The sequence below is a fragment of the Choristoneura fumiferana genome, chromosome 14 (genome assembly GCF_025370935.1).
Source record: "Choristoneura fumiferana chromosome 14, NRCan_CFum_1, whole genome shotgun sequence".
Taxonomy (NCBI): domain Eukaryota; kingdom Metazoa; phylum Arthropoda; class Insecta; order Lepidoptera; family Tortricidae; genus Choristoneura; species Choristoneura fumiferana.
Genome location: NC_133485.1, coordinates 11,502,269 through 11,517,905, shown reverse-complemented (window position 1 = coordinate 11,517,905; position 15,637 = coordinate 11,502,269). Strand labels below are relative to the sequence as shown.

The 15,637-nt window shown below is 35.1% G+C and overlaps 2 protein-coding genes across 2 annotated transcripts; one reads left to right on the top strand and one right to left on the bottom strand.

The window, feature by feature from the left end:
• Positions 1 to 477: 477 nt before the first annotated feature.
• LOC141435130 (serine/threonine-protein kinase PRP4 homolog) lies at positions 478 to 3,798 on the bottom strand. Its single transcript, XM_074097707.1, is given in 4 exon segments — positions 478 to 1,093; positions 1,096 to 2,289; positions 2,535 to 2,741; positions 2,816 to 3,798. Coding segments are annotated over 2 exon segments (1,704 nt in total). The 5' UTR covers positions 2,225 to 2,289; positions 2,535 to 2,741; positions 2,816 to 3,798; the 3' UTR covers positions 478 to 518.
• A 591-nt stretch (positions 3,799 to 4,389) lies between these two features.
• LOC141435129 (pentatricopeptide repeat-containing protein 2, mitochondrial-like) lies at positions 4,390 to 13,666 on the top strand. Its single transcript, XM_074097705.1, has 9 exons — positions 4,390 to 4,568; positions 4,688 to 4,907; positions 5,460 to 5,562; positions 6,498 to 6,692; positions 7,075 to 7,171; positions 9,915 to 10,003; positions 10,806 to 10,919; positions 11,494 to 11,604; positions 11,909 to 13,666. The coding sequence occupies exons 1-9, from the start codon at positions 4,478 to 4,480 to the stop codon at positions 12,035 to 12,037; spliced, it is 1,149 nt and encodes a 382-aa protein (XP_073953806.1). The 5' UTR covers positions 4,390 to 4,477; the 3' UTR covers positions 12,038 to 13,666.
• The last annotated feature ends 1,971 nt before the right edge of the window (positions 13,667 to 15,637 follow it).

The following is a 15,637-nucleotide window of genomic DNA, read 5'->3' as shown; positions in this document are numbered from 1 at the left end:
AACCTCAAAAATTAAAAAAAAACTGCCAAATCACTTGTTTTAGGGTTCCATCGTGCATGTCACTTAAATAAACAATTACTTTGTAAAAAATAACTTAAAATAATCGCGGTTTAATCAAACAATTACATTACAACTTCGTACGTACAAGGTTGATTCCTGTCGTGTGTTATTTGACATATGCCCGCCCCTACCCTGATCGCGTTCCCACCGCGCGCCGCGCACTCGTTGGTTTTTGATCGTCGTCAAACGAGAAATAAACCTCCGTTATAACTCCGCAAAAAAATTGCGGAGGCGGAGGCGAAGTTCCTTTACAACCCTAATTGGCTGATGGTACAATAAAGAGTTACAATAAGCACCAATACTAATACTAATATATTTTTTGTAGGGACAGCTATTATAATTAGGGTATTGCCGATAAGTAACACATCTAAAATTAGGTGACAGAAAATATAGATCCCCGAATAAAAGTACCAAATATCAAATTCAACCGTTTATTACGTCGTCATTTACTATTTATATCATTTTTCTAATTCTTGAATAAAATCATGTCTCAAGGCATCAGAAATTGATATTCGTTGAGCAGGATCTAGCATCAACATTTTGTCTAGCAATTCTTTTAGCTGAGTCAACTTCTTTTCATTGCTTATAGACTTTTTAAGCTCTTTCGCTAAATCCCGAGTAACTTTTATGTTTACTAACTCTACTACCTTGTCCCGTCCTGTAACCTCATCTTTTTTATGAAGCAAAAAATTGTTATTATAGTTAAAATGTTGGTCCTTGAATTTACCTTTCCTTATTAATTTATTAGGCATTCTTCCTTTTACATCCATGAAACATTTTAACATTTTGTTATTTGAGCCTCCTGTGAACATTATTTTGCCAACAGCCATTTCATAAATTGTACACGCAGCTGACCACAGATCCACTCCATGTGAATATGTCATACCTAAAATTATTTCAGGCGCTCTGTAAAACCTAGATACAAGATAAGGTGTTGGTTCATTTTCATTTGCTTTTCCGGCAGATCCAAAGTCGCATAGTTTCAAAATATTTTTCTTTTCATTTACCAATATGTTATCAGGTTTTATATCGCATGAATAATACCAACTTTTTTAAGATGTCTTAATGCTAAAAGTAACTGCCTGCTGTAGCTTATCAATGCTTTTAGGTTTATTCCATGTCTGCCATATTTTTTTATAACACATCTCATATCCATATGAAGTGGTTCTAATACAAGGCATAGATGTCCCTTGTGAGTAAAACTGCCCAAAAAATTAACACAATGATATTTATCGTCTGGATCTATCTCATTAACTGCTTTCAGATAAGATATTTCCTTTATTGCTGTTTTGTGCATTAATTCATTGTTTCTTGTAATTTTTATGGCCACTTCAGTATTCGGTTTACTATTATCTTGAGCTTTGACTACATTAGCAAAAACCCCTTTTCCTAATGTATCTTTGACAGTGTACCTGTTGTTATTTAATAGATCGCCAATCCTAATATTATAATATCCTTCAGCATCATCCCAATTATCAGTCAGCTGCGGATTATCATTATTGTTATCTTTTGTTACACCACCAGGTACACTTTTAGGTGTAAAATCATCTATTTCTGCAAACATGTCAGTTGATTCCTTAACATCCCTTTTGATATCAGTTTCGTGGGATTGATTGCTGAAATTGTCAGGATGGACATGTTTTTGGTTTGAAGTAGTCTTTTGCAAATTTTTTTCAGCTTGGTCTTCTTCATGAGTAAAGTTCAATTTTTCTAAAAGTTGCTTCCGTCGTTTTCTCCTGATTTCAATAATATTTTCTTCATCTTCTGAGTTATCATCATATTGGGGTGGGGAGTCCTCCAGTACTTTTTGATGCTTATCTTTTGAACCAAAATTATTTATATTGTCCAAAGATTGACTTGTATGTTTTTTACTCTCCTTACTGCCATCACTAAATTTCTTTATACTATTTAAAGGTTTAAATTTTTTTCTTGTTTCATCATTGTAACTATTTAACTCTTCTTGGAGACTTTCTCTTTGTTTTATAAGTTCTTCTATGCTACTTATGCCCGTGGGAAGAGGTGGTGTTCTGCATTCTAAATGTTCTTGCTTTGTTTTTGAATCATGCTTTGAATGATACCTTTTTCTTTTAGATTTTTTTGGGTCTTCATCTCTGAATGTATCAAAGGATTTACTCTTGGGGTTTTCATAGTTCTGTTCAGCCATCTTGATACCACTTTGATTCAAAATGTAATCTCTGAAACTTCAGATTTGAAGATTTTATTGGAAATCTGTAAAAAAGAATTCAATATAATAAAGTTTGTACAATGAAATAAAATGTAGAGTTAATTAAATGTCTACTAATAAAATATCATGTATTTTTTTTCATTATTTTTATTTGCAAGCAATGCCTGTCACTTTCATGAAAGTTATTTTGAGATACTGAAGTTTGGCTAGATTGTATGGCTGATAACTCTCATGAAGTTGATGTGTTGCAGAAAGTTTAATAAGTATCGGTAACTATATCAATGATTACATTTCCCTCCCTGTGAACATCAGTACAGTCAGGGCCAACATGATTCTTTCACAAATGATGTAGGTGTTTATGAAAATGACTTGGAATCTTCACACATCCTTCGACATGTATTTAATTTTGTCCATTCATTTCCATGACAATGTTCATTTTACTTTACCATCCATGGTTTTAAGACATTTGTGTGAATCAGATGTTTTGCATTCTTGGCTAGAAAAAATACAAATTAAAATATTAGCGCAAAGGAATGCAAGTTATTTAACAATATATTGAATTTTCTGTACATAATTTGAAATATTTATATCAGTACTCATCCAGTGCTTTTTATGGTTATTCCAACAGTACACATAGCATGAATTTCGAAAGGGTAGAGGATTACTAATTCAACATTCGGTCAGCAACAAGAAGGTACAAAATATGGTAAAAAAGGTCCCCACTGTTCTATTATTATAAAACAAAATAAAACTTAAGAAAGCTTCAACAATTCTGGATTGTAATCCTGCAGAAAACTTAACTTTTAAAAGGTAATCAAATTATAGAAGATAAATAATGAAGACATTTTTGATAATATGCAATATACTCGAACCATCAATATATTTTTTAATTAAATATAATTTACTAATTTTTCTGATTTATCTTGAGCAATAGGAAATAAGGAAAGAAAGACTGATTAATTGCTGGAAATCTTGAAGCAACTTAAAATAGTTATGTCATATTTTAATTTAATTTTAAACAATTTAAATTGCTAAATATCTTGACAATTATTTTATAATCACATGGCCATATGCTTATTCTGATTAAAATAATCAGTCAAATCAGTGCTACTAATAATCACTTTCAAGGCAGAAATTGGTTTATGAAAACCGGATACGAACTTAAATGCAGGTCAGTAATGCCACATTGCATCACAACCGGACTGAAGTAGTTTTATTGTACATAATTAAAAGATAATTACCATTTAATTCAATTTAACACATTCTGTCTTCAGCTTAATTTACTTCAAAACTAACACGCCGCTGTAACACTAAATAGATACAAGGAAAAGGAGCTTGAAATTCATGATATGGGCACCGAGTTTCAAGTGCAGTCAAATGGTGCAAAAGCAAACCATTAAAGAATTTTATCTGAGAATGATCACCGTAATCTCGTGAGCATTAGCAGTTAAAATTGTCACACTATTATTATTATTTACTAGGGATAAATTATTATATCCAAAAACGAAATATGATTTCACAAAATTGTGTCACATTTGACATTACATTACAGCAGGGTTACTACGAAACTCGAAGTTCGTGTCGTACGGTTTCTCTGACACTTATACTGTTTAATACGAGAGCGAGAGGGACAGTACGATACGAACTTCGAGTTCGAGCTTCATAGTAGCCCTGCAGATACTGATAAGTAGCACAGACAAGACAAACTAAATGAAAACAGAGACACAGATGAGAACAAGTAAATTAGTTTGCACGAGGAAGGCACGACAAGGGCACTTTATTTATAAAGTAAAAAAACAAAAACATTATCATTAGCTTTATATTATTCGTGTTTAATCTCAAAATAAAAAACTAAAAACCACGAACAAAAGAAACCAACAGCCACGATCAGGCGAACTGTAAAAAGTGAAGTTTTTGCAAGGTAGCCGTGTTAATTCATTTTTTTGCTGCGTTCATTATGATCTCTGTCGCACTATGTCTAATTGACTGATTGTGATTACTTTAATGCAGTCAAGTCATTTTTATTTGTTAACATTTAACTATGTACAAAAAAAAAGGTAAGTTCAGTCATTGATACCAACGTTATATTACGTGACTCAAACGCTTTCATTCTGATTGCATCTGGTTGGTTGACAGTGACAGCAGAAAAAACTAAATAAATGTCAATTTATTTCATTATAACCTATAACCTCAATAATTTCAAAACCTTATAGTTAAAATTTATTTGTTAAAATGTCTTTATTAATGAATACTTTATCGAGGAATCCCATAGTGAACAATTTCCGTTTCTTTTTGCCATGTAGAGCGATTCAGTTGACACGAGGTAACCATTTAAACCATTTTCGGTTTAGTGATGATTAAGTTGAAGAACAGCCGGTTTTCGTGTATTTGCAATCTTTTCAATGATATTTCTGTATTATAGCATGTTTCTTGTCTTACTAGTTTCGCAGTTATACGCACCGTCAGCCCTGGGAATTGACGGCTTTCTACATTCAAGGAAGAAGGTGAAGGAGCAGTTTATCAATTTCTCTGATAAGTTCAGGACTAAGATGACTGAATTTGTTGACGATCCCAAAAGCATGATATTTACAGAGGATCTGAAAAATATGGTACATATGGCTGAGCCCTCGGATTTGGAGCTGTGTCTAAAAATGGTTAAAAAGTAAGTTAGATATTGAATTAAGTAGCTTTATAATTTATATATTTATTTCCAATTGGAAAATGAGGATGGGGTGTCAGTTATTATGTTAACATTTGCCAAATTATTTGATAGGTAGATAGATACTTACTCAAAATTACAAAACTGCACTTTTGCTTCACTGATGTCAAAGAAAACTGTATAAATTATGAAATTATCAGTAATTAATGTTTCTTTGAATGCTATCATGAACTTCTAAGTAGATTCCATTTTTTAATTATGGCTATATTGAATTAACATGGGAGCCCCGCACCAACATCACAGTGATAATGGATGCAGTGCAGTGCAGTGATAATGAATGAATCACTGACTTAAAAGTGGAATAGAGTAAGTTGTGACAGAGAAGGTATCTCAAATTGGACAATACTATTGCAGCAAAGGTATATTGAGTAATGATAAAAATCGTAAAACAAAAAAACATTTATAGGAATTAAGGGTTAAAAGTATGTTGGTGAATAAACCTGCATTAGGTAATTAATGACACTGCCATAATCAGTTACATTTATTAATTTGCAGGTTCAACACACAGACAACAGAATACCGGTTTGGATCCTTTGTCTTTGGTCCTGTGGTGATGAGAATGTTCCACTTCTTAGATGCACCCAATGAGGCTTTGCAGGTAACAACAACACTGCTTGTTGAAAAAGATAATATTACATATAAAATTATACAAAGACTTTGTCAGCTATCCTCACCTCATACCAATTCCTACCAAAATTTCGGGATTTCGCAATAATTCCTAACAGAATTCCTGCAAATTACATTGTGAGATTCATTCATGTTGCTTAAAAAAACTCTTTCCAAATTTCACATCTCTAAGCCTCACTAGTGGTTCAAATTTTCGATTTTATTCTGATCCTGCAGGAATTTTGTGACAGCAGCTGGACACAACAGCCTATGTGTTATGTTTAGCTATCTGCATGCTACATTTTGTGACAATCAACGATTGGCAACCTGATTCATTTTGCAACTTTTCATTTCGCAAACTAAAACTGTAAATATTTCAGGATTTATTTTAGGGCCATCGTGTAGAACCCTTTAGGTTAGGTTAGTTTTATAAAGATCCTGAAATATTTACAGTTTCAGAAATATTAAAAAGTTGCAAAATGAATCAGGTTGCCAAACATTAGTTGCGAAACGTTAGTGAACCATATGATTCAAGTGATTTACAACAACTAGATGGCCTAGTGGTTAGAGAACCTGACTACGAAGCTTGAGGTCCTTGATTCCCGTGTCAGGGCAGATATTTGTATGAAAAAATGAAATGATGATGATGATGATATATAATGTAAATGAATTAAATGAACAATGCATAAAAAACCTGTGCCTTATGTCATGTATTCAGTTACCTATTTAGGTTTCATCAAGCTAAAAGATAGTGTAAGATCTTATGTTTTTGCCTCAATAAATAAATATATAGAAATTAATTAATAGGAAGGACAAGCAATATAAAAAAAAGAGTACAATTGTATTACAACCATGTAGTTAACTTTCTGTATAGTAAAATTCACCTGATTAAAAAGTAATTAAATTTTAAATTTATATTGTTTACAGTGTTTTGAGGACCCAGCTAATGACAAATTTTTCGACCAGCTAGTCACATACCAAGTGCTTCTAGACCTGCTTTATAGTCATGAGATGTATGATGAGATGTACCGAGTGTTTGAGAAAGTGAAGGAGAGGCAGGTTAACATGTCCAAGTACCCGAAATATCCAGTTGTTTTGATACTAGCTGCATGCTATAAACAGGTATGTGTGGCTTCTTTTAAGAATTTGACACTTAATGTTGTTTATGTCCTGTCTTACAATCATATCAGCCATTGGATGTCCACTGTTGGACATAGGCCTCCCTCATAGACCACCAGTTGCTTTGGTTGGAAGCGGCCTGCATCCATTGTGAACTTACAGATTCTAATGCAACAGCTAAGAAAAGAAAAACCGTAAGAAAACTCGCATTCTCATGTTGCTTGTAGTTAATTTTCTGCTGAATGCCTGAATATGTATGTGGAAACCATAAAGTTGATGCAGAGGCGATGGTGGAAAAGGATAGCATAAATACAGCATGATGTGTGTTCTGCTGCCTGATGTTCTACATTCCAAAATAAGTCAAATAATATATTTCTTGTTTTAGAATTCACCACAAAGCATGGAGTATGCATCTAAACTCTGGTCAGATATGAACAAAACTGGCACAGTTCCACTAAGACGAGCCTGCACATTTTTTGCTGGTATGTTCTACTCTAATCAGTGTTGCGACAATATTAGTTGTCTTATTTAAGAGCGGCAATAAGAATATTTGAAAGTAAAAAAAAACATTCTCACTTCTCATGCTCGTAAAGTTGGTATTTATGCTGGATCTAGGCGACATAAAATTACTTTTTATGCTCTAGTGACTAGATTAGATTAGTAATTTTATGTCGCCTACTTGAGTTTTGTGCATAAAGTAGAATCTTCGTCTAAGACCAAGGTAATCAGGTGTCAACAGCCACAAACAAAAAAGTTTCTATATTTTTTTTTAATAATTTTTATTTTGTTAAACTAAAAAACAAACAAATCAATCAAAATAAATCAATAAAACTAAAAATTTGTACTTATAGAGCAATTCTTGAAAAATAAAACGTACCTAGTAAGGAACAATTGTTTCCACTGTTGCTATTTAATTTCCTCTCAATCGAAGTGATAAGCAGTGTAAAACTCGAGCATTAAACCCATTTTCTTGTCTTGTCTTGATTTCAGTGTCTATCCACCCTCGCAGTACCGCCTCGGGTAAAATGGCTCGTTTTATGCTCTTGTTGTACAACCTACTATTTATTATCATTTCTCACATAATTTAAGACGCAAATTGCCACAAACGTTCGCATGCATTATACCTCGATGTTTTGATTTTTCGATGTCAAATTGCCGTATCAACCGCATCGCAACACTGACTCTACGAGCATGACTGCAACCATCAAATATAGATGCATCTGTTGCTGTCTTCACTTACGGGTTCATACGAATTTGTATAGTATAACCAGAATGTTAATGTCACTCGGGACTCGTTGGGTTTCTTCGTTTTCCTGAAGATTCAAATAAGAAAGAAAAATAAAATCGTTCTTTTGTTCCGAGGTCCATCTTTGAGACAGCACTTAGACCTAGAAGATGTCTGCAGTAAATAAATTTGTATCGTACACAAATGCTTGCGGCCACCGGCAAGAAACGGTTGTCTGTGACGAGCCGTTCCTAATACGTGACAGGGTAGTGGGCTGCAACTTGTAATTCTTACAAATAATATTTTTTTGCATGGTTTGAAATGGTGGCGGTCCTGATATGATATAGTTTACATTTCGTTTTTTTACTAGTTTTACTGTCAAATCAGCATAATAATAATGTAAAACGAAAACTTTATTGATAATTGTGTAAACTTTAGTTCAGTACATTTGGCAAAAATAATGGAGAACTTTTATCTATCAGGATATGTAGGTTATAGAGCAAAGTTAAATTTTATATACTCTACCCACCCCCCCTCCGGGGCGAGCGTCGGGTAGAAACGAAATAATCCTTGATAAATTTACTATAAACCTTTCATACATACAAAAGCGATATCACTTATAGTTTCAGCGCAATCTATTACCAAATACTAACCTTTTTTATAATTAATCGTTTTTTTCTGCTAAAACGTTAGTTCTCTCAAAAACTTCACCCTTTACCGCCAAGATATAAGAAGATATGTATATGACAGAAGTAAAGAATATAATATTTTCTTTATAAAATGGTATAATTTGTTTCTAAACTCTTTCATTTACCGTTGCTATGCTACTTTTTAAATTTAATTCACACGTATGGGTTTGATGAAAAAAAAATTGAGTTTCAGTTCTAAGTATGGGGAACCCCCAAAATTTATTGTTTTTTTTTTCTATTTTTGTGTGAAAATCTTAATGCGGTTCACAGAATACATTTACTTACCAAGTTTCAACAGTATAGTGCTTATAGTTTTTGGAAAAAAGTGGCTGTGACATACGGACGGACAGACAGACAGACATGGCGAATCCATAAGGGTATCCGTTTTTGCCATTTTGGCTCCGGAACCCTAAAAAACGATTAATTATAAAAAAAGTTAGTATTTAGTAACAGATTGCGCTGAAACTATAAGTGATATCGCTTTTGTATGTATGAAAGGTTTATACTAAATAGGGAGAGTAGATATCATTTAGCTTTGCTCTTTAACCTACATAATCCAGATATTCCAGATAGATAAAAGTTCTCCATTAATTTTGCCAAATTTTCCATATATTTGAATTTAGTTTTCTTACATACTTATTAGACATGGGTAATCTCGACTCCGACAAGGGATCTGATTCACTAAATCCAGATCCGGTATCGGTACCGAATCCGCTTATCGACTCAGACTCCTTTACTCCGGTTCTTTCTAGCGATTATTAGTTTGTCTATGGCCGATCCGGCTCGGTTCGGAACTCAAGTCTGTGTTCGGAACCGATTCTTGAATCTGTGTCACTTCGGATATACTTACTACTGGCGAAGCGGCAGTGAAATTGGTATCATGCTATCCCTCTTCCTCTCATAATAAATGTTATTAGCGTGAGCGGGACGGCACATATCCGATCCGATCCGACGTGATTTAACGAAAGTGAAGTGAGTGTTGAATTGATCGCGACTATCGCGAGTCGCTCGATCCAATAGGTTGGTCGGAGTTAGTAGCTCCTCGGAGTCGATAAGATTTGAAAGGAGTCAATAAAGGATTCGGATCCGCTTAAGGATCTGACTCTTTTGAATCTTCAGATCCTGATTTACCCATCTCTACTACTTATGCATTTTAAATGTACCACTTATTAAGAAATGAGCATGAGTTTGACAGTTAAATTACTAATCTCGAAAAATTAACGAACCATAGAGAACTGAAACCTTAAGATCTAGTTATCTTTATACACGTGTCATTTTTATAATGTATTGTATAAACATATTTGTTTCCAGCATTGGCTTTAAAACAGGGTGCACCTCACATAGCTCTGGAGTCAATATCTATACAGAAACAACATTATGTCACAATTAGGAACATTAAGGTGAGTTTGATCTCTTTACCAATCAATTATTATTCTGAGATTAGATTTTTTCTGAAAGCGCGTCTACGTGGATGATTTTGTCTTTTCTATATTTAATGACAAAAACTTACTGATTTATTTTGTTGTGAACTCAGTTGATGAGTCAATCAGGCTAGTTGGTGCTAGAACGATACTAGTAATCGTGAGTGAGGTCCGTTTGACAAGTTTGACATTTGTGTCACGTTTGTGATTGGTTAAATGCCCCCCCCCCCTCAATGGCGGCCTTAAGGCTTGGGCCAATGTCAGTTAAATTACAGATAAATATATTCTTCTTCACGTTGTACGGTGATAGTAGTTTTTGCAACTTGATAGCAAAATTCCAGAAACCACGCGGAGACAACTTGCGCATTAAAAAATGACAGACACGAGAGCAATATAGAATTTTGTGATTTAAATTAAAGATAAATATATTCTTCTTCACGTTGTACGGTGATAGTAGTTTTTGCAACTTGATAGCAAAATTCCAGAAACCACGCGGAGACAACTTGCGCATTAAAAAATGACAGACACGAGAGCAATACAGAATTTTGTGATCACTGTTCACTGTTAAGGTTAATCGCCGCATAAAAAACTATCAAAAATTATACTTCAACTAGCCAAAAAAGCAGAAATACCAAAATTAGAATCGAATCGGTGAAATGAGTCAGTCGCAAGCAAGATTGTAACGTCAAACGGACCTCACGATTCTTACGCCATCTAGCGGTATTTGAATATAACAAACCCACATGGACAAAGACACGTAATGGAGAATGAATATTTTCAGGCAAGTGCTTTAGCAGAGATGGGGAGAGCTGACGACGCGATTCCAGTACTGAGAGCGGTGTTAGAAATTGATTCTCCGCAGCAAAAGGACAAACACACATTCTTTGAAGAAACTGTACGTAATTTGCATTTGTTCATAACTTTACTATACGGTGTAATGTGTTGGAGCATTTATTATGCGTTCCAAATGACATAAAGATCGAATTTGCTGACAACTTCAGGGGCCATCAGTATAGTTATTAAAAAAACTGACATGTTTGTTGCCAGTTAACGGTTGGCTTTGTGTCTCACAGCAGTTTCAATTCACCAGTATCAAATGTTGCCAGATTGTAAAATATTTATATATTTTTTACGCTTTTAATTTATTTTGAGCCTACATTAGCTGTTTTCTGTATCGCTTACTATTTTTGGTGTACAATAAATAGTAATTGTATTGTATTAATTTTGTGAAAATACTATTTGTGACGAGTAGATGTCGATTAATTGTGTATTGTTTGCTTGACAATTGTGTCAGTGTTGTCGATTGACAACAAAAAATGTACCTACCTACAGACGAATAAAATTAAGAACTTAGTTTAAAAAAGCCTCTAAGCAACGAAAGCGAGTGAAATTGTTTAAATATGTATTCCTAATGTTATTTGGAATGCAGTATTAGTATTTATTTATTAATTTGTTTGTTCTTATTTTAGATAGCGAAAGTAAGAGAGGCTGTGGAAAAGAGTGACAACAAAGATGTGAAAAAAGAGTTTGATGATATTGTTACTGCGATGGTTGACAGACAGTTGATTGATTCCAAACAGGTTTGTGTCTATTCTATTTAAATGGTCGTTTAAAATTATTTCTGCTGAAGCTGTTGAGGGGTAGGTCACATCACTTAAAAGAATATTCTCATTAGGTATTATTGTGGCGTTTTTAAGGAGGAGACCTTCGTCCAACAGGGGTGTCTTTCAGCTGAGGATGAGATGTTTGATAGACAATTTTTATTCATCTTTTAACTAGTTACAACGTCACTAGAACTATTATAAAATTGTGACGGCACTAATATTTCAAATGCCGAAACTGAGTTCACCATGTGCTTTTCTTTATATGCATATGTTTTTTCAGACGTTAGATATGCTTCTAAATGCAGAGATAGCCGGGCTACCTAAAAAGCAGGAGTCCGTCCAAGGAATGCCAGGCTCCTTCCAGAAGCGGATGCCCTTCGGACAGCGTCAACGGAAGCGATACCCCTAGTCCATACTTATTTTACCACCAAATTGTAGCGAGTAAATTTTCTAGATAGTATTTTGTTTAATCATAGGTTATGAATCAACTACAACCTTTTGCCTGCTCGGCTACTACCTACAAGCGACTATGTTGGAATCCACACTGAGAAAGAATGTTACCATTGACAGTGATATACCTACTCTAGCTGGGCCGGATTAACTATGTCGGGGCCCTAGTCAATGCAATTATCGGGAACCCTTTTCAGCTATTTGAACATCACCAGCTCTTTTTAAGTTCAATCAAATGAACTGGCAGTATACGTCTACAATTTAATTTTCTTTCTACGAAATATTTTCCCCGGCTCGCACCTCCTGAGTTTTTCGAAATTCATGTGCAAAATTATATATGAAATTTACCACGAGCTTTGCGGTGAAGGAAAACATCGTGAGGAAACCTGCACAAACCTGCGAAGCAATTCACCGGCGCGTGTGAAGTTCCCAAGCCCTCTTGTTCTGAGAGGAGGCCTGTGCCCAGCAGTGGGACGCATATAGGCTGGGATGGTGGTGTTGGTGGAAATATTTTCAATCGAAGCGGGCCCCCTAGGTAGTTGCTAATGCTGCTTAATGGTTAATCCGGCCCTGATGGGCTACCACGAAACTCGCAAATCGAAGTTCGGTATCGCACCGTCCCTTTCACTCGCGTATTAAATGACATAAGCGTCAGCGGGACGGCAACATACGAAGTTCGAGTTTTGCACTTCGTGGTATAGGGTCTGTCACTCTAGAAGAATGAGACAGTAAAAAACACCATAAGCCTAGGCAACTAGTCAACAATTTGATTCCTAGGTTACCACAGAATGTTTTCGTTGTGAAATTTTACGCCATTCGATAAGTATTAAAGACATAAAATTATTTACTATGATAAAGTTCTATGGTGGGCAAGGGCCAGAATCAATTTAGTTGACTGTACTTTGTCATAATTTCAAACGTGTTGCATAGAATTTTGTAAAACATTGTATCTATTGTTATTTTGTACTGCAAATTATTGAATAAATTATTATCTTATCTCATCTAATTGTATTTGGAATGAGCTAAAAAGATCGCAATCTGCAAACCGCAATGTGCAATCCACAATGTGTAATTCGCAATGTGATTGCAAAGTAGCAAGCAAGGCAAAAGATTGTTGTTTATTGATATGGACCTCCGCAAAGTAACGCCTAAATCAACTAATTGAGTTCATGCGTTTGTGATCTGTTTATGAAACATTTTAGGAGGTATATTCGGTACATCGATTAGTGGTTTTTGTTGTCTCTTTCATGCTAGTTAAGAGCTTAATTATTTGTGTGGCAGAGAAGTTACTGATGGAAATAAGCGGATATACCTTTTTTTGCAGTGGTGTAAATTTTTGTTAATTACTGTGTAGAGTACAAAATGATGGAAAGTTCTCGAATCAATCCGGAATGTATCTACATAACTACCTCACCGTACTTTTTTAAAAATATGTGTATATTGGCTGCATATTTTCATTTATTATTGTGAGTCTGAAATATAAATAGCTGTTGACAATTTGACTGGAGTCCTCTGGCTTTATCATGAAATGTAAAATAGTATGAAGTGTCTGTAAAAAAAAAGTGTAATAAAACACTGTAAAACATCATTTCTTAGTTTTAATAACTACCGATCTATTAATAATGTTTTTCCATTGTATTTTGTCGGATAACTTTCTTTTTTGCCTGTTTCTTCTAACTAAAACTTGATATTATCTTGCTTTCTTTCTGCTTCAGTAAACTTCAGTACGCTAGTTGAAAGAGCAATATAAATACGAACTTTTACGACAACATATGATGATACAATAGTAGATTGATAACCAAGGGTGGAAAGTGACCCATGTCACCCGAGCGTGAGAGCGCCAATAGTTCGAGGGGAAATGGGTAATTTCACCCGAGTTAGACACTACTTTTCATTTCGACTGTGAGTAAAGTAAAACACTACAAAAAATGAGAATAATAATAAATTGAATTTACTTATATCCAACCTCCAACGGCCACTTGCCACGGCCGACTATAAAAAAAATCGAGTTGGTCACGACCAAGGAGCTTATATACAAAACTGGAGGTTGAACGCCGAACGAAGAAGTTTCACCTTTATTACTTATTTATATATTCCATCTTTTTCTTTCACATTTCACGAATGACTTCCATCTCTTTCTTAACCTGACTAAAGAATCAAATTTCATGTTTCAAACGAATATTCGGCGTTCAACCTCCAGTGTTGTATATAAGCTCCTTAGTCACGCACGACGTTCGTCTAGATGGCCATGCCGAAACGTGAAAAAAAAAGGGTCATTGATGTAACTCAAACCTCGTGGCTAATCGACAAAAAAAAAAAACTTTCCACCCTAGAGATGAAAACGCAATTTTCCACCCGGCTATACCCATGAAAATAAAACTTTCCGAACAGGAGAGATGAAAAACATTATACAATACATCTCTACAGATACGTAACCCTATTGATAGATTTTTCTTCCCCCACCGCTTCATTACATTAGGTAGCTTTTAGTCAAAACGGGACTTGAATCCGTTTTAGCGAATAAATGACATAAACTGTTCTACAAGAGTTAACCGGTAGTTAAAGAAATAATAAATGGCCCGCGTGCAAATTGCGACGGGGACTGATTGTTGAGCTTCGTTGTAGGTACTTAATTGCTCTCATGTGGATGATTTGCAATTGTTTCGTGAAATATAGCAAAAAGGTCGGGAACAACGAGTACGTATATAATAGTTGTAGAAAAATAGGAACAAGAACTTTGACGACTTGATTTACATTACATTGGTTTTTGGAGTATTTTTGTATTTTTTATTTCAACTCCAAATTAACAAACTAACAAGCAAACAAGCTGAGATATGTGGTGCATAGGAAAAATTAGTGTCTGTACTCCAGTGGTAGTGTAGCGGTATAGCTCGCAGCACGGAATGCTGAGGACCTGGGTTCCATTCCCAGCGCTGGTCTCTTTTTCTAGTTTTTCTGTGCATCTAAGTTTCAGTTTGTATTTTCGACTTGCTTTCTAGATCTAGCGAGTAATGTTTTGCCATTGTGTCGGATAATATCGTATTTAGCTTGCTTTCTGTAAAATAGTCATTTATTGTTAAGTCTTGGGAACAATATACAAACAAGTGACAATTAATTAAAAAAAAACAAAACAATATCCGCAACAGGCTTCGTCAACAAAACAAATTGTAGATCCGCAACATGCTTCGTCATTAGTCTAACCTAACTTAACCTAAACCCCAAAGCAATCCCCGGACCGATGCAATTCAGACCCAAACGTACCATAAATACTTGCCGCATTGCCCCGCTGAATCGCTAACGATATACGCTGCACCAGATAAGAACCGGACCGCGGGTCGCCGCCCCTGTCCCTCATACGCCGCCCCAGATCCCTAATGAAACGCTTTGCTTCGACACACCACGGCCCAGCAGTCTCGACTGCTATAGGTACAAAGTCATAATTGTTCTTGAGCTCTGAATACTTGCCATGCTTAAGCCTCGCTGCACTCTCCGCAGCAGCACCCGCGACCCGCGCTGTACTACCAAGATGCGAGGCCGCAAAGGTGCTCACACAAGTCGC

Coding starts and splice junctions, on each gene's coding strand:
- LOC141435129 (XM_074097705.1), top strand. CDS start 4,478: ATGTCTTTATTAATGAATACTTTATCGAGGAATCCCATAGTGAACAAT. Junction 4,908..5,459: donor TGTCTAAAAATGGTTAAAAA/GTAAGTTAGATA, acceptor ATTAATTTGCAG/GTTCAACACACAGACAACAG. Junction 6,693..7,074: donor TAGCTGCATGCTATAAACAG/GTATGTGTGGCT, acceptor TTCTTGTTTTAG/AATTCACCACAAAGCATGGA.